General features: G+C 42.7%; 1 protein-coding gene across 1 annotated transcript in view; it reads right to left on the bottom strand.

Annotated features, from left to right (window-relative positions):
- LOC137641449 (MAM and LDL-receptor class A domain-containing protein 1-like) overlaps nt 1-23,342 on the bottom strand; it is a 287,760-nt gene that overhangs the window by 69,010 nt on the left and 195,408 nt on the right. The window contains exons 3-5 of the mRNA XM_068373993.1: nt 13,061-13,157; nt 762-911; nt 48-177 (exon numbers count right to left, since the gene is read on the bottom strand). Coding sequence (XP_068230094.1) covers nt 48-177; nt 762-911; nt 13,061-13,157 — 377 coding nt within the window. The remainder of the gene's footprint in view (nt 1-47; nt 178-761; nt 912-13,060; nt 13,158-23,342) is intronic.

The following is a 23,342-nucleotide window of genomic DNA, read 5'->3' on the forward strand; positions in this document are numbered from 1 at the left end:
AGTATTTCTACTAAATCTCAGACATCCATGAGATAACTGGAACTTACCAGAACTTCACACACATGCCAGTGGAACCTGTTGATGACTGAACTGGTGACATTAGCATCGCAGATTCAAACGTGGGCCCTTGATTAGACTTTTTTGGAATTTGAGATGTTTCAAACATGGCATACCCACCTGTTGATTAAGAAAAATATTACATTCATGATTGAATTACCATTAATATCTTTTTGATTTATTACAAATCTAAATCCTAATCATTCATGAGATTCTTTTATTGAATTATTGTAAACATTTACAACTATGAATTTTAGTAAAACCTTAAAAATCAAATTAAACAAATTCTTTGAGAAATTATTTAAAGAACAGAGCTGATCAAATCACAAAAAGTTTCCAGAGAATTATCTCAAGCTAATTCAGCTAAACTCTAATTGGGATGGAAATAATCTTACATGTATGTAAGGTCTCTTTACAAAATATTAATAAATGAACATGAATACACATACTCACAGAAAATGTACCAGTTTTAGAAACAAGCAAATCGTCTACTTCACTAAAATATATTTCCAGAGAATTAGCTTCCCTTAAGTTAATTTAGCTAAACGCTAATTATGATGAAAATAATTTTACATATATGTAAGTTCTCTTTACAAAATAATAAATGAACATGGATGCACATAGACTGACAGAAAATGTGCAAGAGTTGTAAAAACAAGCAAATCGTCTACTTCACTAAAAAATAAATGTCTATCAATACTCGCCTAAGGCATCTCCGTAAGTGACATCATCTTTGGGTCCTCCCAACCAGTAGGCATTCCGACCAGCAGAAGCAATCCATTTCAGTTGAGTGACATTGAGATTAGTCCACTTGCAGAGGGATACATCCGGCATTGATCCAAAATCACACAATTCTGCCAAATTACAATTTAACTTAATAAAAATAATCATAATAAAATCCCTATTGACCATAAAACGCAAGAATAGACAGCTGGTTTTCAAAGTAAATTTTCAGTTCAACTTTAATTTATCCATGAGCACAATGTCATCTTTAACTCAAGACCAAGGGGGATATGGAATGCTTAAAAGATGTACTAGTTAAAATTAAGTTTTGTCCCTTACCAAATTCAAGATGATAAGCCTTTTCCTAAGTTATTAATAATATCAAAACTACGATTATACAATTTTAAGATAAAATCTAACACTTAGAAACCTCAAACAGTAATGTCATTTCCCATGAAATCAGCTGATTAATCTATAAACTTTTGACATTGAAGGAAGAAGATTCACAAATAAAAATTGCACACGAACAGGGAGAGAGGTTTTCAAACAATATCAGAGTAAAAGCTACATTTTCTTTGCTGAGGAACTGATGTTCAGCTCGAAGGTTGCCTATAAAAAGTATAAATCCACAACACATTCATATCTAGAAAAATTTTGCTTTTTGATAGGCTAAGCAATAAGAGCTGCACAGAATTTTAGGCCGAATTCAGTTTGCTTCAATCGTTGACCAAGCTCTGACCAGGTTCAAAAACCTTAATTGAATATGGAGGAGAACAGCTTGAATTTGGTTCTGGGGCAGACATTTCCAGTTATCCCTCTTCTGCATACAAATTCTCAGATCATGGTCCTCACCAAAAGCTCTCTCCATGCCGGTCCTTCACCCAACATCCATGAATCTTTACATGGGTTGGGTTGGGGAAGTCATATAAATGAGACCTGGGAGTATGTTTGGAATATGGTCCACTCAGTTCACAGTAATTCACATAAAAGTTTTTGAACTGATGGCAGCATTCCTGAACTCATTTATTTTGTTGATATCAACAAAATAAATGGGTTTTGAAGAAAGAGAAAACCCTATTTTTGGGGCAGGTGCTGTGTGATACCCAATGAATTTCATGTAAAGGGTACTACTGTACAGGGCATTGTATACATGATATTCCAAAGATGTATTGTCTCTTACCCTAGGGCTAGTGTATCAACAAGCAAGTTAGATTTAGTATATATATGGAATACCCAAGGGTTCCAGCTCTATTGAATCTGTCACAACATCTCAAGCGCTGAATTTGTCTTCTAACTGATAACCCATTACCCACAGAGAACCATTACTAATGCTGAAGACAGATTTTACCAGGCTTTTGATTGTACAGCAACTGTCTATTCTTATGTCCACCCGCCTTTACTAATTTAGGGAGATGGGAAGATCTAGGAGACCACAGAGCACTTTCCCAAAAATAGTGTCTCTAACATAATCACTACAAAAATGTTCTTGGATTTAAAAAAAAAAAAAAAAAAAAAAAAAAAAAAGTAACTCGGTTAAATACTGTACTTTCATATACAATTATCTATGTACATTCTGATACTTACATGGTAATCTAATCATTAAACTATATGTACAGCTATCAAATATTCATTAAACTATGCATACTGACATGAAAGGTTTATGAAACTATGTGAAAAGCCATGAAATATTCATTAAACTAAGCATACAGACATGAAATGTTCCTTAAACTATGTGTGCAGGCATGAAATGTTCATTGAACAATGCATACAGCCATTAAATACACACTAAACTGTGTAATGTTCATGATACTCAATAAAATGTTCATTATATCCAATGAAAAATTCACTGTATTCAATAAAATGTTCACTGTCCCCAAAGGAGAACTGTCATTTTGCCTTTTCAACAATAATTGTGAAGAGAATCTGGGTCTCACATGATGGTTTATTGAGGCTCTCTTGAATGGCCTCCTAAATAAGCACACTATCCTTAAATGGTTTCACATAACAGCCCTGTTTAGGACAATGTACAGTACCTCTAAAGTCTAAACAGCCAGTCAAAATTTCAAGAACAACTTGGCTAAACATCCAATCTTCCTTTGCTTTTTAATATTTGTTTTTCGATCAACAGTTGTTTATATCTCTTTGTTTATCTTCCAAAGACCTTGCTGTTGGCACTCATACAAGGCAGGTTATGCCTATCAAGGGCCTTGTATGAAGTAGGTACTACTAAAGGTTCTCTGTAGCATTCTTCTAATGTCCATCCATATCACTCCCAGATTTTTATTTTTCATCCATTTCATTTTACTTTTTCCAACCTAGCCGTCAAAATTTTATAACTAGGATTCTAGAAACATTAATGTGTAAGAAAAACAGAATAAAAGGAAATTTTAATCCTTACTTTCAATTCCTTATTTCTACGACTTATAATACTAATTTAAAACCTTTAGTTGCCTTCAAAACCCACGTTGGTCAGTTTTTTAAAAGAAACTCATCGTATTACTAATGTTTTTTTTACAACCAACATTAGAAAATATTTAAATCTCTGAGTTTGTATTACTATCTAGTGAATAAAGAAAGTTTTTAAGCAACTTTCTCAATTCTATGAATAGAACATGTTTAATAATTATAATTTGAATAATTTTCCTTGTCTTTGTAAATGTGCCTAGAACTCTGGCACATACAACACTCTGTCTCTGGCATCAAGAATTTTCAGAACAATTGGTGATCAGCTAGCTCAACTTTTAGTGAGATTAACTATATCCCGAGAGAAGGAGTCCAATCCTTAAAGTAAAGTAATTGCCAGTTACCAGTCATCCAAAAATAAACTGTTTACTTTATATCTGTTAGCTACTTCAAAGCACAAACAGAAGTCTCTCATGGAATATTCCAACAGTCTAACTTTAAAGGGCTAAAGAAACCAGAAACCATTATAGTTCTAATGAGTTATTAGCTAAATACTATATGAGAAAACCTAGGGTTACAGCACACCAGACAGAAACAAGGCATCTATCCACTGTTTCTTATAAAACTAACTTATGCCAAAGTTTTATTTCATTCTGTAAACATAAAATAATAGTATTGCCAATTTCATAGAAGACAAGTAGAACTATTTGTTTGGTGAAGAATTTCAAATTCTGTTTCTGGGCTTTTACCGGTACAATACATACTTGTTCTATTAATTGAATTTTCTCTTTGTATTAAATAACTGCACTGTACTATAGGCTGGCAGCTGGTTATGTTGAACAAGCTGTTATTAATTCATGATAACTGTATAAGGTAAATTAAAAGCTTGAAATAGAAACGACTGGTGAAATCAAACCGAGGCTCTTTTCCTCAATAGGCGTAGGAGATGAGGATGATGATGTATAAGGTGATACCCTTAACAATGTTCTATAGCTTCTTAAAATATCTAGAGCAACAATCCATAGATAGGGGTGTTGGGTTGTTCAGTGTCATAAATATGTAAAGGAGATAACAAATGTGCCTTCATTACTGCATCTTAAAATACAGTCACTATGAACTTACATGTAGAATTATGTTATTTTCATTAGTAAAATAAATTTTTGAATATACTTACCCGGTGATCATATAGCTGTCAGCTCTGCTGCCCGACAGAAAAACCTAAGGACAAAATACGCCAGCGATCGCTATACAGGTGGGGGTGTACATCAACTGCGCCATCTGTCGAGCAGGTACTCAAGTACTCCATGTCAACACAGAACCAATTTTCTCCTCGGCCCACTGGGTCTCTATTGGGGAGGAAGGGAGGGTCCTTTAATCTATGATCACCGGGTAAGTATATTCAAAAATTTATTTTACTAATGAAAATAACATTTTTCAATATTAAACTTAGCCGGTGATCATATAGCTGATTCACACCCAGGGGGGTGGGTAGAGACCAGCATAACATGTTGACATTATATTGAGCTAAGTATTTTGTATTTCATTTTAGCAGTTATTCAAAATAACAAACATAAAATAAATAAGTACCTGGTAAGGAAGTCGACTTGAACAATTACTCTGCCTTTTTAAGTACGTCTTCCTTACTGAGCCTCGCGATCCTCATAGGATGCTGAGCGACTCCTAGGAGCTGAAGTATGAAGGGTTGCAACCCATACTAAAGGACCTCGTCAAAACCTCTAATCTAGGCGCTTCTCAAGAAATGACTTTGACCACCCGCCAAATCAAGTAGGATGCGAAAGGCTTCTTAGCCTTCCGGACAACCCAAAAACAATAATAAAACATTTCAAGAGAAAGATTAAAAAAGGTTATGGAATTAGGGAATTGTAGTGGTTGAGCCCTCACCCACTACTGCATTCATTGCTACGAATGGTCCCAGAGTGTAGCAGTTCTCGTAAAGAGACTGGACATTCTTAAGATAAAGAGACGCGAACACTGATTTGCTTTTCCAATAGGTTGCGTCGAATATACTTTGCAGAGATCTAATTTGATTAAAGGCCACGGAAGTTGCGACAGCTCTAACTTCGTGTGTCCTTACCTTCAGCAAAGCTTGGTCTTCCTCATTCAGATGGGAATGAGCTTCTCGTATTAACAGTCTGATAAAATAGGATAAAGCATTCTTTGACATAGGCAAAGATGGATTCTTAACTGAACACCATAAAGCTTCAGACGGGCCTCGTAAAGGTTTTTAAATAGAACTTAAGAGCTCTTACAGGACATAAGACTCTTTCTAGTTCATTTCCAACCATACGATAAGTTTGGAATATCGAACGATATTGGTCAAGGCCGAGAAGGCAGCTCGTGTTTGGCTAGAAAACCAAGTTGTAGAAAATGTAGCCGTTTCGGATGAGAATCCGATGTTCTTGCTGAAGGTATGAATCTCACTGACTCTTTTAGCTGTGGCTAAGCATATCAGGAAAAGAGTCTTAAAGGTGAGATCTTTCAGGGAGGCTGATTGTAGCGGTTCGAACCTGTCTGACATAAGGAATCTTAGTACCACGTCTAAATTCCAACCAGGTGTAACCAAACGACGCTCCTTCGTGGTCTCAAAAGACTTAAGGAGGTCCTGTAGATCTTTATTGTTGGAAAGATCTAAGCCTCTGTGACGGAAGACTGATGCCAACATGCTTCCGTAACCCTTGATAGTGGGAGCTGAAAGAGATCGTTCTTTCCTCAGATATAAGAGAAAGTCAGCTATTTGAGTTACAGAGGTACTGGTCGAGGATACGGATACTGATTTGCACCAGTTTCGGAAGATTTCCCACTTCGATTGGTAGACTCTAAGGGTGGATGTTCTCCTTGCTCTAGCAATCGCTCTGGTTGCCTCCTTCGAAAAGCCTCTAGCTCTCGAGAGTCTTTCGATAGTCTGAAGGCAGTCAGACGAAGAGTGTGGAGGCCTTGGTGTACCTTCTTTACGCGTGGCTGACGTAGAAGGTCCACCCTTAGGGGAAGTGTTCTGGGAACGTCTACTAGCCATCGAAGTACCTCGGTGAGCCATTCTCTCGCGGGCCAGAGGGAAGCAACTAGCGTCAACCTTGTCCCTTCGTGAGAGGCGAACTTCTGCAGTACCTTGTTGACAATCTTGAACGGAGGGAATGCATATAGATCTAGATGTGACCAATCTAGTAGAAAGGCATCTATATGAACTGCTGCTGGGTCCGGGATTGGTGAGCAAAATATTGGGAGCCTCTTGGTCATCGAGGTTGCGAAGAGATCTATGGTTGGCTGGCCCCAGGTGGCCCAAAGTCTCTTGCATACATCCTTGTGGAGGGTCCATTCTGTTGGAATTATTTGTCCCTTCCGATTGAGACAATCTGCCATGACATTCAAGTTGTCTTGGATGAACCTCGTTACTAGTGAAAAGTCTAGACCTTTTGACCAGGTGAGGAGGTCCCTTGCGATCTCGTACAATGTCAGAGAGTAGGACCCTCCTTGCTTGGAGATGTACGCCAAAGCCGTGGTGTTGTCCGAGTTCACCTCCACCACTTTGCCTTGAAGGAGAGACCTGAAGCTTTTCCAGGTCAGACGTACTGCCAGTAGCTTCTTGCAGTTGAAATGCATTGTTCTTTGACTCGAGTTCCATAATCCCGAGCATTCCCTACCGTCTAATGTCGCACCCCAGCCTACGTCCGATGCGTCCGAGAAGAGAACGTGGTTGGGAGTCTGAACAGTCAGGGGAAGACCCTCTCTAAGGTTGATATAGTCCTTTCACCAAGTCAGACCAGACTTTATCTTTCCGGAAACCGGGATCGAGACCGCTTCTAGCGTCTTGTCCTTTTCCAGTGAAAAGCTAGATGGTATAGAAGAGGACGGAGGTGTAGTCTTCCTAGTGACACAAATTGATCCACGGATGACAGTGTCCCTACCAGACTCATCCACAGCCTGACTGGGCAGCGTTCCTTCTTCAGCATCTTCTGGATGGATAGCAGGGCTGGGGGTTGATCGTCTTGTTCAGCAACGTCCTCATCAGAGGGTTCCTCATCCGAAACTGATGAGGAAACGGCAACGGAGTGGGCAACGTCTGACTCGCTGAATCCGGTCGCACTGGTGGATGCGTGACGGAGCCGGACGCAATATCATGGCACTGCTGCACAGTCTGTGAACTGTCAACAACCATGGGTGCGCGAGGAAGTACAGCGTCAACCAGAAACTGTCTAGACTGTCTGGGTTGTGCAGTCAACACCCTACCGGGTTGCTGAGGCTGACGCACTGCGTCACAACAAGTCACCTCTGCTGGTTGTTGAACGTCTTCCTAGTGACACACTGAACGTCAACAACCACCTCCGAGCGTCGCTTAACGTCAACGTGCGACTGGCAACCCACACTGGGTCGCATCGGTGGAGGAACCACCTCAACTGGCAGACGCGAGTAGGATACCTCAGCGTCAACAGGGCGCACAACCAACCGGTTGGAAGGTTGTTGGCCAGAAGGTTCTTCTCCATATTTAAGTCCTCTATCAAGGACACAAGCTTGGACTGCATGTCTTGCAGCAAAGCCCATTTAGGGTCTACGGGAGCAGGTGTGGCAACAGACGGGGTTAGCGACTGAGGCGGAACCATTTACCATCCCTGGAAGCCTTGTTATGTGTGACATAATAGTACAGCAAAACTTCAAAGGCTCGACAAAAGTTGAGAAGTTGACCTGTAAACAACTTGGAGCGTCTCCTGGCTAGGCGCCAGGGCGAGTCTACCAGAATTGAGAAGTCTATCTGGGCAGAGGCATGAACTCCCAAGCCGAGAACTTCTCTCATGTCCTATCAGACTCTCGCTCTATAAGCCAGTTTAAAAGAAGGGAAATCAAAGGCTGTATCCCTAAAACTCCTCCTGGTGCAAAAACCAGTCGCCTAGCCAACATAACGCTCTCTAGGAGAGCGAGAGAGCACTAGCTTAACAACAACGGCTTCGAAGTAGCTAGGCCTAGTGTAAGTTCTGACGTTAGGCGAACGAGGAGCAGCAGTTACAAGATCCGGACGAAGATCCTTAAAAAAAATCATCATGATTTAATTAAAGTCCATAGGAGGCTAAGCAGCTTAAGGCTCCTCTCCAAATGACAGAGTCCTCAAAGGAATATCAGTAGGAGGGAGAACAGCACTTTCTCATCTACAGGAACCTTGTCCGAGAAAAGCTAGGTTATCTCAGTGAGGGTCTCACTGGTGCATTAGCAGCAGACCAGAAGGCAACGTTATGTAACTGCTTGACAGTCTGCGAACTGTCAAAAACTGAACTGTCAACCACAACAGGTGCGTGAGGACATACAGCACTGGTGCATTAGTAGCAGACCAGAAGGCAACGTCATGTAACTGCTTGACAGTCTGTGAACTGTCAACAACTGAACTGTCAACCACAACAGGTGCGTGAGGACATACAGTGTTCACTCGAGACTGCTTTGACTGTCTATACTGAGCAGTCAAAACAACTCTAGAATGCGGAGGTTGACGCACCGCGTCAAAACAAAACAACTTAGGTTGTTGTTGTAACTCGCGAACGTCAACGGAGGGTTCCGTGCGTCTGTGAACGTCAACGTGCGGCTGGTAGGGTACACTGCGCATGGGTGATGGAACTTCTCACAGCCGGAGTGCGGGAGCAGGTAGCGTCAGCGTCTACTGTACGCACAACCGTGGTTGGTTGTAGGCTAACGGGTGCAGCGTCAACCTTCTCCGCACGATACTCCTGCATAAAAGATGCTAACTGTGTCTGCATAGACTGTAGCAAAGACCACTTAGGGTCTACAGCAGCAGGTGCGGCAACAGACGGTGTTACTGCCTGTTGCGGTACCGCTTTGCCTCTCTGTGGAGGTGAGCAGTCGTCGGAAGACTGCAGTGAATCCGAACTGACCCAGTGGCTACAACTGGGCCGTTGGACTTGCGCGGAAGGGACCGACTTGCGCTTAATAAGCTGCGAGACCTTGGTCCATGGTTTCTTACGAGAAACCTCTTCCGCAGACGAGAAGTAAATGGGCTCTCTCGTCTTTGTGTGGGTGGGGCGATCTTGGGTAGATACGCCCGAAACCACGGAGGGAAACGTCTGTTCGTTGATCAAGGCCTGACGAACCCATAAGTCGTTCGACATTACTTCTCCCCTGGGCTTGGGAGCTTGTAAGAGGTCCCGGACTAGGTGAACGACAGGCACGAACAGACGAACCCTCGGACGCAACACTGTAACACTTTGCGCATATCACTTTATCACTTCGATTTTCTGTTTTGCACTTATTTCACTGAAATCGAAACTTTTACTGATTTCTACCTGAAACACGCAATTCTACCCTTCATTAAAAGGTAGTAATTGCGAAAACAGTCGTATAATGCAGCTCATTAATACTAGCAAAAACAGAAAACATATATAAAGATAAAGAATTCAGTGGCTGGGAAAGAGACTAAACACTAGTTCAAATAAACTACGTTTACAATCTCTCACCGCACATAGCCTGGGGACAAGAATAAAACCCTAGAAACGTTTTACCTTCTTCCCCGTACAGCGACTAGGGAGGAGAGAAACACGAGAACAACGTTACCCGCTTGAACGGAACGTTTTTTCTCCTCTCTCTCCCTCCGTCTCTATCTCTCTCTCTCTTACTCTCTTGATTTCGCACCTGAGAGAAGAGCCCAATTATATATCGTCAAAACATGTTATTTGGCTAAAGGAAAAAAACTGAAAGGTTTTCCAAATAAAAAGTTCCTTTAATTTAGAATTTAAACCATTTAAGCTAAGAAAGAATGAACGAAACGTCAGAATCGATTTACTCTTACTGCAAAGTGAAACCGTGATACACTCTCTCTCTATCGTAACGATAGAGCGCATGTTGAACGTCCTGAACGTCAACAACTGCGTAGTCTAAAAAACTAAACGTTAGTTCATCTTTGAAAACAGTACGAGACTGTCAAAGAAATTCTTTCATAAAACATTAAATTTAAAAAGTTTTAAATTCTTTAAAGGCTAAATACGATATAACGGGCTCAACGTTGATTAACTTCGGTTCCAAGTTAGGACCGCCTAATATCAGGAAAGGTCGCATATAAACAAAACATAAAAAATTATTTTTATATGTTTATAATAAATGGAAAGTTAATCGAAGAGGCCTAATAAAGGCGGAGAGATATAAAATATATAGATCTATAACGTGTTAAGCAAAATTACTAAAAAACCTAAACACACTTCCGTCTAAGGGAAGGGTCGGCCATTTAAAAGTGAAAGAGAGTCCATACTCTCTTTGTCACCATAATTAAATCAATCCAAAACGAGTTCAAGTTTTGAGATGAAGATAAAACCCCTGCATAGCGAAAGCTCAAAACTAGAATAGTGTACTTCACCAAATAGTTGTGAAAACAAATCCAGTTAGTAACAGCGTATTTAGTAGGTCTTGCCAGTGGCACGGCAGAGAGAAAATTGGTTCTGTGTTGACATGGAGTACTTGAGTACCTGCTCGACAGATGGCGCAGTTGATGTACACCCCCACCTGTATAGCGATCGCTGGCGTATTTTGTCCTTAGGTTTTTCTGTCGGGCAGCAGAGCTGACAGCTATATGATCACCGGCTAAGTTTAATATTGAAAAACAAATTTTACACTACAGTATTGTAGAGATGACTCTGGTTTGCAAAGAGGATAAGGGACAAGCAAGTAACTTTCATGAAATTCAACTAGATAAAATAATAGTTCAGAATCATGTAATGGATTGCCATTTACAAAGACAAGGACAAAGTTCTAAGTAAAACTATGTATTCTAGATAGACTTACAGTTCTAGAGACACAGCTATAGAAATAAAGACTACAATAAAAGCTATTCACTCAAAACATTTATCACAATAAGGTTTCAATTGTTGGTTTGTAATGTAAAAAAAGTAGTTAACGGTACAGTATATGTTCAATGGAGAAGTATATATATATATTATAAAATTCTTCATTTAAATCCTAATATTCATATACTTACAGACTTACTTTATGAATGGTTATAAGATCAATAAAGTAACAATGCATGGGATAAGCAAGCAAAAATTAATTACAAGCATAAAGGATTCTACAGAAAGCCATGCAATGCAGGTTCCAAGACTCGTCAGTCTTGCAAGTCCCAGCTTGGCGTTCCATGTCTCAGAAATAAAAAAAGTTCTCAAAGCTTTTATCTTTGACAAGCTTTCTTGTTCATAAGAAATTAAGCATTGTTATAAGTCATGATGTCACTGTGAAGCCACATATGAAGATTCCACAGTGAAAGCGAAAGTCAAAAGATAATTTTCTAACTTCATCAACTACTGCTTATTCCTAAAAGGAACTACCTCTAAAAGCAAGAAAGTAAAAGCAGTCTTTTTTTGCTCAAGCTCTTAAGCTAATGGGCTCATAGACACCTTTCCACCCAAAAGTCTATTTTTTGAAGAAGAGTGAATGCCGAAGAAGCGTTGCCATTCCTTTCTATCCCTTGATCTAGGGTCTGCACTACCTTCAGCTGGTGGCTCGCCGTCCAGTTGGCGGTTATCAGGCTGAGCAGTTGGTATCACCCTCTCTGCCTCTGGTTCAGGAGGTTTGGTTTGCCTCTCAGTAGTGAGAGGTGCTTCAGTTGGTACTTTAGGCTCTGGTATTGGCGGCAGAGTTGGAGACAATGAAGGATCTAGCTCTAATGGCGGAGGGATATCTAAGGATCCTCCACTGGATGGGGCACCGGGGATGGCACTCGCATCTTTACGTTGATATTTCATTGCCATTCAGAGAGCAGAGTTAAAATAAAATGTGAATATCACAGCCTTTCTTTTATGGAAGTAGCAGTAGTTGCTCTGATATTGATCAGGAATCTGAAGAGCCTTTATTCGGATCCAATTTATTTATATAATGTTAAAAATCGTGTGATACACAAACACTTTGGCATTAAACATTTGGCCACATTGCAAGATTCACATATGAAAATTTAATATTATATAGGTATAACTTGCAATTCTTAAGATAGAGTAACTACGTTTTTATCTTAAAACTTGGTTTTAAAAAGTAAATTTTAACATAACATAGGATATAACAATACCAATCCAGTTATCAACAATTTACCACAAACTAACATGACACGTAACCTTAAGAATGTTCCGCAAACATCCAACATACAGCAATAGCTTGAGTATCAATAAAGAACAGAACAGACACAACAGAAACTTGGAAAATATTTAAGCAGTTCATAAATTTAATTTCATTCAGAGATGTCATGATTGACTATACGCATTTTCACAAAATTTGCAATACCTTGATTTTGTATAGATGTCGAACGTTTAATGCCAATTGCGTTCAAAGCTACATATCTATAGTTTAAGATTTTATGCTATTTCAAAGAAAATGAGTTTAGCATACATTCCTTTTAATTAATGGAAGCATTATAATAAATTATATAATGCTAAGCATTTAATCATCTCAAGTGGGAAAATAAATTCAAATAGTTAAAATTTATAAAACATGGCCTGAAATAAAAGGACACAAAATGCATCACAAACTGCATAAAAAGCAAATAAACACTACAATAAGCAGATTCATAACTTGTATGAGCAGTTTCAAAATAGTTTACTACAACACAGCAGGGCATCATCAAATTACAAAAAAAAAAACAAAAAAAAAAAAAAAGAGGGACATAGACACAGCAATACCTAAAAAAGAATCAGACAAAATAAATATCAAACTACTTCATATTAACCACCTTTCACAAGTCACTAAAATCTCATATGAGATATTCTAATGATAACCACAATTGATAGACTCAATATCAGCAGTTTCTTTCTTTCATTTCAGATGCTCTTTTGAAAGTACAGTATATCAGAAAGATTCATATAAAACAAGAATGAAATCATGGATTTGTTACCTTCATCAGTAGCAGCAGCTTCCTGGCGTTTATGTCTGACCAGCACAGAATCCTTCTCTGCCTCTTCATTTGTGGCTTCCTTTTCAGCATGGTCCTCCTGCAAGAAAATTTACGTCATAAGAATCATAATTTGGATAAAATTATCCTTCACTGCACTATTTTGAGTTTTTATAAGAACTAAATCAGTTTATATATTATTATTACCATTATTATTATTACTAGCTAAGCTACAACCCTAGTTGGATAAGCAGGAAAATATATGCCCAAAGGTTTCAACACGGATAAATAGCCCAGTGAGGAAAGGAAATAAGGAAATAAATAAACTATATGAGAAGTAATGATCAATTAGAAAAATATTCTAAGAAAAGTAACAACATTCAAACCAATCATTCATATATATGCTATAAAAAGAGACTTATGTCAGCCTATTCAACATTAAAACATTTGCTTAAAGTTTGAACTTTTGAAGATCTACTGATTCAACTACCCGATTAAGAAGATCATTCCACAACTTGGTCACAGCTGATATAAAACTTCTAGAATACTGTGTAGTATTGAGCCTCATGATGGAGAAGGCCTGACTATTAGAATTAACTGCATACTTGGTATTACGAACAGGGTGGTACCGTCCGGCAAGATCTGAATGTAAAGGATGGTCAGAATTATGAAAAATCTTATGTAACATATATAACGAACTAATTGACCGACAGTTCCAGCTAAAGACAAACAGGAGAACAATACTCGAAACAAGGTAGAATGAAAGAATTGAAACACTTCTACAGAATCGATTGATCGCTGAAAATCTTACAAGATTTCCCAATAAGCCAAATTTTTGTGCAGTTGAAGAAGACACATCCATAATGTGTTTCTCAAAGTAAATTTGCTGTCGAGAATCACATAAAATTTCAAGTCATGCAGATAAAAAAAAAAACATTATCAATGCAGAGATCCGGATGTTGAGGAGCCACTGTCCTACTCACAACCATACTTTGAGTTTTGTTAGGATTCAACTTCATGCATCATAATTTGTACCATCCACTAATTTTAGCTAGATCTTTACTAAGGGATTCAGCAAACCTAGATCTACAATCAGGAGATGGATTTGATACAAAGAAAGTAGCATCATCTGCATATGCAACGAGCTTGTTTTCTATGCCAAACCACATGTCATATGTATATAGTATGAAATGTAATGGGCCAAGAACAAAACCCTGAGGAACACTAGATATCACATTTCTACACTCACTATGGTGCCCATCAACACCAAATCTTTGCGATCTATTACTTAAAAAATCAATAATGGTGCTAAGAAAAGACTCACTCACTCCCAACTCCTTGAGTTTGAAAACAATGGCTTCATGATTAATACGGTCAAAGGTAGCACTAAAATCAAGGCCAGTCATACAAACTTCCTGACCACAATCAAGTGATTTTTGTACAGCATTGGAGATTGTAAGAAGGGCATCACATAATTCAAGGCCTTTACAAATTGCAAACGAAGGAACAAATGATTGCCTTCAGCAAACCTATTAAGACGTTTTGCCAGAAGACATTAAAAAAATTTAGATAATATGGGAGTTATAGAAATTGGGCGGTAATCAGTTGGACTTTACCGACCACAAAACGGATTTTGAGCGAAGCGAAAAATCTATTTTTGGGTGAGATAGCCATGGCGTCCTGATGGAAGGTTCCTGTTTGGTAGCTTCCTTGGGTATAAGACTACTAAGATATTCCCAGAGAATTTAACCACAGGTTATCACAGAATTCTAACTTCTGGAGCGAGTATCTCAAAGGTTTCCCTTTAAGACATCGTAATACAACAGGGGACACGCATGTCTGGTCGTGCCACATAGCTATCTCCACCCCGAACAGAGTTAACGCTTCGGTGTGTAAGGGCTGAGAATAGCTGGGAGCCGTTCCACAGCTAATCTCACTCGTGGCTACTACTGATACTCGAGACGTAAACAAACGGACGCCATTGCTCTAATGACGTCACGCGCGTCTTTATCCTGGCGCCAGTTGCTGCCCATTACCATGATACAATTGTGTAGGGTGGGAGCAAACTGAACGAAGTAGTAGGGAGGGTCCATCAGGACGCCATGGCTATCTCACCCAAAAATAGATTTTTCGCTTCGCTCAAAATCCGTTTTTTGGGCTCAAGCCATGGCGTCCTGATGGAAGAGTACCAGAGAATCAATGTATCGTGGTAGATTTTCCCCCAGAGTTAAGTGCCTAGGCATTGACAAAACAGCAAAGTAATCTTAGGTAAGAACCATAGGAACGAAGTATCCTGCCCCCCATTGGTAGGAAGTTCCCATGGGCTATGCCGACGTCAAAGTGGTATTGAAGGGCTATTCATCTTGACAGAAGAACTTTTAAGAGCTTAGAGATGAAGCAGAATGTTTGATATTTGTATAGGAACATTCTGAAGTAGGCCAGTGGTGGTTGGGCACTGTGTGTAGAGTTCATCTCCTGATTATCAGAAGTAAGTATTCGAGTAGGAACCTTACTGAGACAAGGTGAATATAATTTAGGAATAGACATCTTAAATTCTTCATGACCATAAGAAAGGAGGAATAAATAAAACTATGACAGTATGTATTTCATAGTAAGTAGGAGCTGAAAGAGACGCATAAGTAATAAAATAGAAATTTTATTTCACAATGCAGAAATTAAATAATTTACAGCAAAAGTAAAGTTCATTTACAGTAATAATAATGTACATAGAAATAAAGGCTTGCTCTTGAATCTGAAAGGGAATTTCAGGATTAGTAGGTACTCGTTCTCGAGGAACGCAAGTCTTTAAATAACACATCATGCTCAAGGCATGCGGCACTTGTGTGACACTATGACATTTCACCTGGGATAAGAACAGTTATAAAAGCACTAAGTGTTTTTAGACATCACTATGAATCACTCGAGGGTCAACATAGGCACCCGAAGAGTTAGAGTCCCAAGTAACTCACTGTTCTACGCAGAGTTAGGTGCAGGTTTCATAACACTACCTGCGGCTACCACAAAATGTTTGATTTCGTGCACTTGTTTCGCATAATGTTTAAAGAAAACTCGCGAGGACTTCCAGCCCGTAAAGTTCTTAAGGCTCTCGAAGTCCATGCTCTGAAAGAAGTTCAGAGAAGATGCCACTTTTCTAGGATCATGACCAGCGGGTGTACTGTTCGGATCCGCTCTGCGAATGAAGTAGGTGATTTTCGCTCTTAATTGTTTCAGTGACAGGTCGCTGCCCGATGTTTCTCCTTTGAAGAGTTGGCCTCCACCAAAGTTTGAAGTTCTGCGAAGATAGACCTTGAGACTCTCTACTGGACATAGAGAGACATCCTCCTTCAGGGGGCATATTCTCCAAGGGCCCCATCTTTTGGTGGGTAATTCATTTTTGGCGAGAAACGTCGGATCAGGGGAGAGGGTCACTTCTCCTGAATCAGCAAACAGGATGTGTCCCTCTTCTCTTGATAATGCCACTATTTCGCTGACTCGAGCTCCCGAGGCGAGAGCAAATAAAAATATAACTTTCTGAGTCAGATCCTTGAGGGGGCATGAATCATTGTCCAAGTTGGAGGCGAAATGGAGCACCTTGTCTAGTGACCAGGAGATCGGTTTCGGAGGGGGTGCTGGGCGTAGGCGAGCACATGCTTTCGGCAGTTTGTTAAAGATGTCGTTGGACAGATCAATTTGGAAAGCATATAGAATTGGTCTAGTCAAAGCCGATTTGCAGGTTGAAATCGTATTGGCTGCTAATCCTTGTCCATGAAGGTGAATGAAGAAGGACATACAGAAATCAATGGTGATTTCTTTAGGATTTTTTGCTTTAACAAAGGAGACCCATTTCCTCCAGGATGATTCGTATTGCCGTCTCGTGGATTCGGTCTTGTATTCCTCTAGGAAGTCTAGACTTTTCTTCGAGATCCCAAACCTCTTCTTTGCGGCAAGGGAGAGAAAATCATGAGATGAAGGTCCTTGATTTTCGATGATGAAGCGAAGACAGTCGACTTCTGTACTTGTTGAGAGAGAACTGGGCCCGGGAGAGGGATCAGCTTGGGCTGCAGCTCCAGGACCAGGGGGTACCAGTTGCTCCGGGGCCACTTGGGAGCCACTAGGGCCGCTGTCCCTTTGAAGGTTCTCAGTTTGGAGAGGACTTTCAACAGAAGGTTGGTGGGAGGGAACAGGTATATCTTCGACCATCTGTTCCAGTCCAGTGACATGGCGTCCACCGCTTCTGCTTTGGGGTCCTCGTACGGGGCTACGTACAGAGGAAGTTGATTGTTGTCGCTCGTTGCAAAGAGATCTATCTGAAGTTCTGGGACTTGATGAGAGATGAAGGAGAATGATCTTGCGTCTAGAGACCATTCCGACTCTATCGGGTTTGTCCGAGATAGAGCATCCGCTGTCACGTTGCGGAATCCTTGTAGGTGAACTGCAGACAGGTGCCACTTCTTCTTCTCCGCCAGACGGAAGATTGGGAGAAGCACCTGATTTATCTGGGGCGATCTTGAGCCCTGGCGATTGAGACAACGAACTACCACCGAGTTGTCTAGGGTTAGACGGATGTGGATCGAGGGCGGCGGGGATAGCTTCTTCAGAGTAAGAAGGACCGCCATGGCCTCCAAGATGTTTATGTGGAACGTCTTGAATAGTGGAGACCAGGTCCCTTGAGCTTGTTTCAGGTGGGAGTGACCTCCCCAGCCCTCCAGTGAGGCATCCGTGTGGATGTTGAGTGATGGAGGAGGGTGTTGGAGAGGAATGGACCTTTTTAGGGCCATTGCTTCCGACCACGGCTTTAGGAGGCGTCGAAGTCTGTTTGGAAGCCGTCTCTTGAGGTCTCTTCGAGCGATGGATGCCGATCGTCTCCAGACTCCCGCGGCATCCTTTAGCTGTGCACGAAGCACTGGGTTTGTCACTGAGGCGAATTGTAGAGAGCCTAGAACTCGTTCCTGCTGTCGTCTTGAAATGCGTTTGGATTTCAGTAGTCGCTTGACAGACCCTGCTATTTCCTTCCTTTTCTTCTGGGGGATGGAAAGGCGGTGTGACTGAAGATTCCAGTGGATTCCCAGCCACTGAAACTTCTGAGCCGGAGAGAGGCGAGATTTCTTCTCGTTGATCTTGAATCCCAGGTGTTCTAGGTACTGGGTAACTTCGTCGCAAGACTTTGTACACTCTTCGGGCGATGGAGCCCAGACTAGCCAGTCGTCGAGGTAGGCCATCACCTGGACGTTTCTTAGGCGGAGCTGTTGTACTATGGCATCCGCCAGCTTTGTGAAGATCCGAGGGGCCACATTGAGGCCGAATGGCATGGCCCGGAAGGCGTAGCTTTTTCTTTGGAGTCGAAATCCTAGGTAGGAGGAAGCGTGATGGTTCATTGGAATGTGCCAATAGGCATCCGCCAGGTCTATAGAGACCGTGTAGGAACCTTGAGGCAGAAGGGTCCTTATTTGTTGAAGCGTCAGCATCTTGAATTTGTTGTTCTCTATGAACTTGTTGAGGGGGGATAAGTCCAGAATGACTCTGAGCTTGTCTGAGTCCTTCTTGGGAACGCAAAACAGTCTCCCTTGGAACCTGGTGGACTTTACCTTCCTTATCACCTTCTTGTTCAAGAGGTCTAGAACATATTCTTCCAGAATGGGGGTTGATTGTTGAAAGAACCGCTGGAAGATTGGGGGTGGTTGCACCCAACTCCAGCCTAGACCGTTCTTGATGATGCTGTGTGCCCAAGGATCGAAGGTCCAACGATCCTGGAATTGGCGGAGTCTTCCTCCCACCGGAAGCACTTCATTGCTTCTGGTGTCCCGAGGACTTGTTGCCTCGGCCGCTAGCTCCCTTTCCTCCTCTACCTCTGGAGGGACGACGAGAGGCGTCTCTGCTTGCACCCCTGGACGAGCCTCTACCTCTGGCATGAAAGGTAGTGGATGGCTGCTCAAAGGCAGGGGTGAAGACCGGTGACTGTGACAACACCGGTTGGGGGACCAATTGAAAGGTCTGTTGTGGTTGGGCAACCACTTGGGAGGTAGCGGGTCCCGGAAACTGACGTCGTTGTTGACGTTGCTGGGGTTTCGGCTTCTGAGGTTTCCTCTTAGGCTGAGGTCCATCGTCCTGAGAGGTTTTCCTTTTTCTGGACATGCCCCACTTGTGGAGAAGGTTCCTATTCTCCGTGGCGGCTCTGTCAGTTATTTCCTTGACAAGGTCAGAAGGAAACAGGTGCTTTCCCCAGATGTTGGAGGAAATCAGCCTCCGGGGTTCGTGTTTCACGGTGGCACCGACAAACACGAATTCACGACAGGCTCTACGAGCCTTTATGAAATGGTACAAGTCCTTCATTACCGTGAGTAAGTGGGATTTGGCCAGTACCATGTAGTGATCAGGTACTGCTGTGTCACAGGCCATAACTTCAAGTTGGACTTGATGAGAAAGAGATGCCGCAAGCCTCTCCTTCGTGTCTTGTTCCCGGCGAAGGAGGTGATCATTGAGCTTAGGGAGGTCTTCATTAAACTGACGTCCGGCGACGTCAGGATCGAGCCTACCCACGACGAAAGTATGTTGGACATCTTTCCATTGTCTAGTGTCAGGGGGTGTCACGATGGAGAAGGGTCTGCACTCCTCCAGTGCAGGGCAGGGTTTTCCTTCTTCCGCCGCTTTAAGGCATGCAGCTAAGGCCTTTTCCAAAAATGGAAGAATCGCAGTGTCAGGTGCGACATATGTAGGATGCTTCTTGCTCAAGGCAGGAAGCTTAGAGCAGGTAAAGCCCCTGCTCTTAAATGCGGAGGCTAGCATAGCCTGGGCCTTTGCGAGATCGAACACTATCTCTTCTTTAGGTTCGGTCTCCTCCTTCGAGGCAGGTTCGGAACGAAGTCGGACGTAACAGTCCGGGTAGGCCTCGAAGCTTGGGAAGAACTCCACATCTTCCAACGGGACCGTGCCGATCTTGTCGCTAACAAAGATCCTGCCGGTCGCAATAACCATATGCTCTGCATACCTCCACGGGTTGGCATGAGAGCAAGCTGGGAGATCCTTGACCGAGATCTTCTTCGTGTCTCTGGATCCAATCATAGACCTGATGGACTCCTGGTTCTCCTTCAGTCTGTCGTCCATGACAGCTCTAATCAGTCGGATCAGTTCTTGGGTAGAAGAGGAAGGATCCGGGGTCGAGGAGGTAGACGGAAGGGACATTTCCGTCGGTGTAGGAGTAGGCGGAGGGATGGACGAGGGAGTAGCTCCAATCTCCGACTCGGTGTATTCCACCTTGTCTTCGTCCTCTTCGGCTCCTTGAGCCATAAGCGTCTTCTCCGTGTCTTCCGAGACGTCAGAGATCTGTTCATCATCCTCGGAATCCAAACGACACTCGTGCATGGACTGAGCCATGACCACATCAGGTTCCACCGTAATTTGGACAGTGGGGATTGCTTCCTTTGGAACCACTGAGTCAGGGGAGGCCTTAGGGAACAACAGGGACCTCAGTTCTTCGGTGGCCAGGTACGGTCCAGTAGCATTTCTCTGAAAACCACGCACCCACTTGCGCAGTTTTTCACGAGCAATGTCTCTAACCTCCGCTGAGGGAGGGTTATGGAAGGCCTCAACTAGGTAGGCCTGGCAGACCGTACATTCCAGTGGATTCCAGAACTTCCAATCCCCTTTCTTGTCTGAGCAAGGGGCGTGAGTCCTGCACGCCGTATGTCCGTAAAACTGCGAGCGTTTCACAGCACAGTAGGCGAAATCGCACTTCATCTGCTCCTCCTGTGGAAGAAAGAGAAAATGAGTATGGGGGAGTCATAGGAATGGCTCTTAAATTAAGTTAATATTAATCATTAATTTTAACTTAAGGAAGGTGTGATGCATAGAGAATGAAACAGTAAAGGAGAACACGCTCCATGCATCTCGCCCGGCTGGTTACCATAGGCTTGGTCCTGGGATAATCCAAATGACCGAGATCATTGGATATAGTTTCCTAGGATTCCCATTATATTGGAACTCCATGGAAAGCCAAGGACAAGGTTGGGATCGAATTCATTCGGTTCCCAGATAAGAGCCAGAAGGCCTCATTAAGGGTAACTGCTTCTGGCAACCAGCCGCGCTAAGATGCACATAGCATGCTGGAAATAGAAGAATGCAAAGAGACAGCATGACCACTAATAGAGCAGTACTAGGTACTGATCTTAGAAGCAAAGCAGCTTATCTATTTGCAAGGTAGGGCTATCTTAGTCTTATGATAGCTACAGAGAGGGGGTGCAAGTATTCTTGACGCCTCCGGGGCATCCGGCAAGCCGCCGGCACGCCGGAGCTCGCTCCAGCATAGATTCTGGCACTAGAACAGACAATTTTCAAAGTCAGTTAGATACCAGGATGGCGGCCGCCGGCACAACGGCGGCACGCCGGCAGGGAGCGGCGGCTCCGGCAGCCGGAGGATGCTGGATTGGTGACTGGGGTAAGGATGGTACAGGTAGTATCGGGTTGCCGGCAGTATATGCCGGCACTCCGGAGATCGACCGGCAAGCGGACGATTAGATAGGAGTAGGAGAGCTGCCGGTAGTAGCCGGCGGCAGCCGGCAGTCCCTCGGTACACGGGGGGCTGGCGGCAAGGGTAGGGAAGTCACCAAGAGGGAGGCAGGTATTGCCGGCAGTAGAGGCGGCAAGAGACCGGCACCCGGATAGATAGAGAGACAGGGGGAGGGGGGAAAGGATGCAGGAAGTACCGTCAGGGTTCCAGACATCCCTCCCCCTCCCTGAGGGGGTGTACCCATGATAGAGACAGGCTCTAGCATCCATAAGCAGGGGTCACTAGGGACCGGGAGCAGGTAGCCCAAGGGAGGACTAGGGAACACCCAAGAGGGGGGGGGAGACTCCCCTATGCAGAGCTACACTAGTAACTAACCTTATAGGACACTATGAAGGTATATGTACCAGAGCGGACAGCACAGGGAAGCTCGGGTAGCCCTACTCATCCACCCTAAGGAGGATTTGTAGGACAGGGGACAGATGAGTATAAACTAACCTAAGCATAGGCTAGGCTATACAAGAGATAGGTGGGGAGGGAGAAGAGAGGGGTCTTCCCAGGAAGGGTTTCTGTACCAGAGCGGCCACAAAGGGAAGGGAGGACACTCCCTAACCTAAGATTAGGCTGATCGGCTAAAACGGTGCAAGAGTACAGTTTCAGCATGGAACAGAGAAACCTTCCTAACCCGGCCTAGATCAGGGCTAAAAGTCCTGAACTAGGCAAGGAAGAAGACGTATCGCTATCGCAGGAAAGTCGTAGACTATCCTAGCCATAGAGGTAGGCTAGCCTAACCTCACTCTCAGACGCAATCCTAAAGGGGGTTCATTCCTTTAGGGAGGACTGAGAGGCGATATAATACTCTATTAGACAATAAATCCCTTTACTCAGAAAAGGGATCAAGGCTAAATAGAGGGAGTGCCAAGGCAGGGGATGAAGGAAGCATATAGGGGTCCTAAGGTTAGGTTAGGCTAGAAAGAATCACTGACTAGCCTATCCCCTATATGGTCCCTGAAGGCGAAAACATTTGCATCACTAGTCAAAAGTATTGTAAAATAATAATGCCACTATCTTCATAACTTAGTCTAGGATCACTGATAAATCATGCATGAACACTTGTATATAGGCTCCTGGCCTGGGGGCTATAGTAGCCGACTGGTATGAGGTCAATCGATGACCGATAAAAAGCGTCTAAACACGATATAAAAGTTCCTAGCTATGAAGACTAAATAAACTAATGTATTCGATTAGTATATAATGCCGGAAGCGTTGTTGTGGCTAACTAAATAAGACATGCAAAACAACAACGACGCCATAAAATGGCGGGTCCGGTAGAGGCACAGCTCTGCCACAAAACATCAATTATTTCGCGAAATAATATTTACTTTACGGCCAGAGCTTAATTAAACAATACTGGAACCTTGTACTCAACTTTCCAGAAGAAGGCGAGGCTGAAGGTAACGACATAGCGAAGATGCAAAGCGATAAAGTTCACACAAGGGAAAATCCGTCTAAGTAGGGCAGCTACTAAACAAAGGATAAAGACGCGCGTGACGTCATTAGAGCAATGGCGTCCGTTTGTTTACGTCTCGAGTATCAGTAGTAGCCACGAGTGAGATTAGCTGTGGAACGGCTCCCAGCTATTCTCAGCCCTTACACACCGAAGCGTTAACTCTGTTCGGGGTGGAGATAGCTATGTGGCACGACCAGACATGCGTGTCCCCTGTTGTATTACGATGTCTTAAAGGGAAACCTTTGAGATACTCGCTCCAGAAGTTAGAATTCTGT

This window comes from Palaemon carinicauda, chromosome 5 (genome assembly GCF_036898095.1).
Source record: "Palaemon carinicauda isolate YSFRI2023 chromosome 5, ASM3689809v2, whole genome shotgun sequence".
NCBI classification, from domain to species: domain Eukaryota; kingdom Metazoa; phylum Arthropoda; class Malacostraca; order Decapoda; family Palaemonidae; genus Palaemon; species Palaemon carinicauda.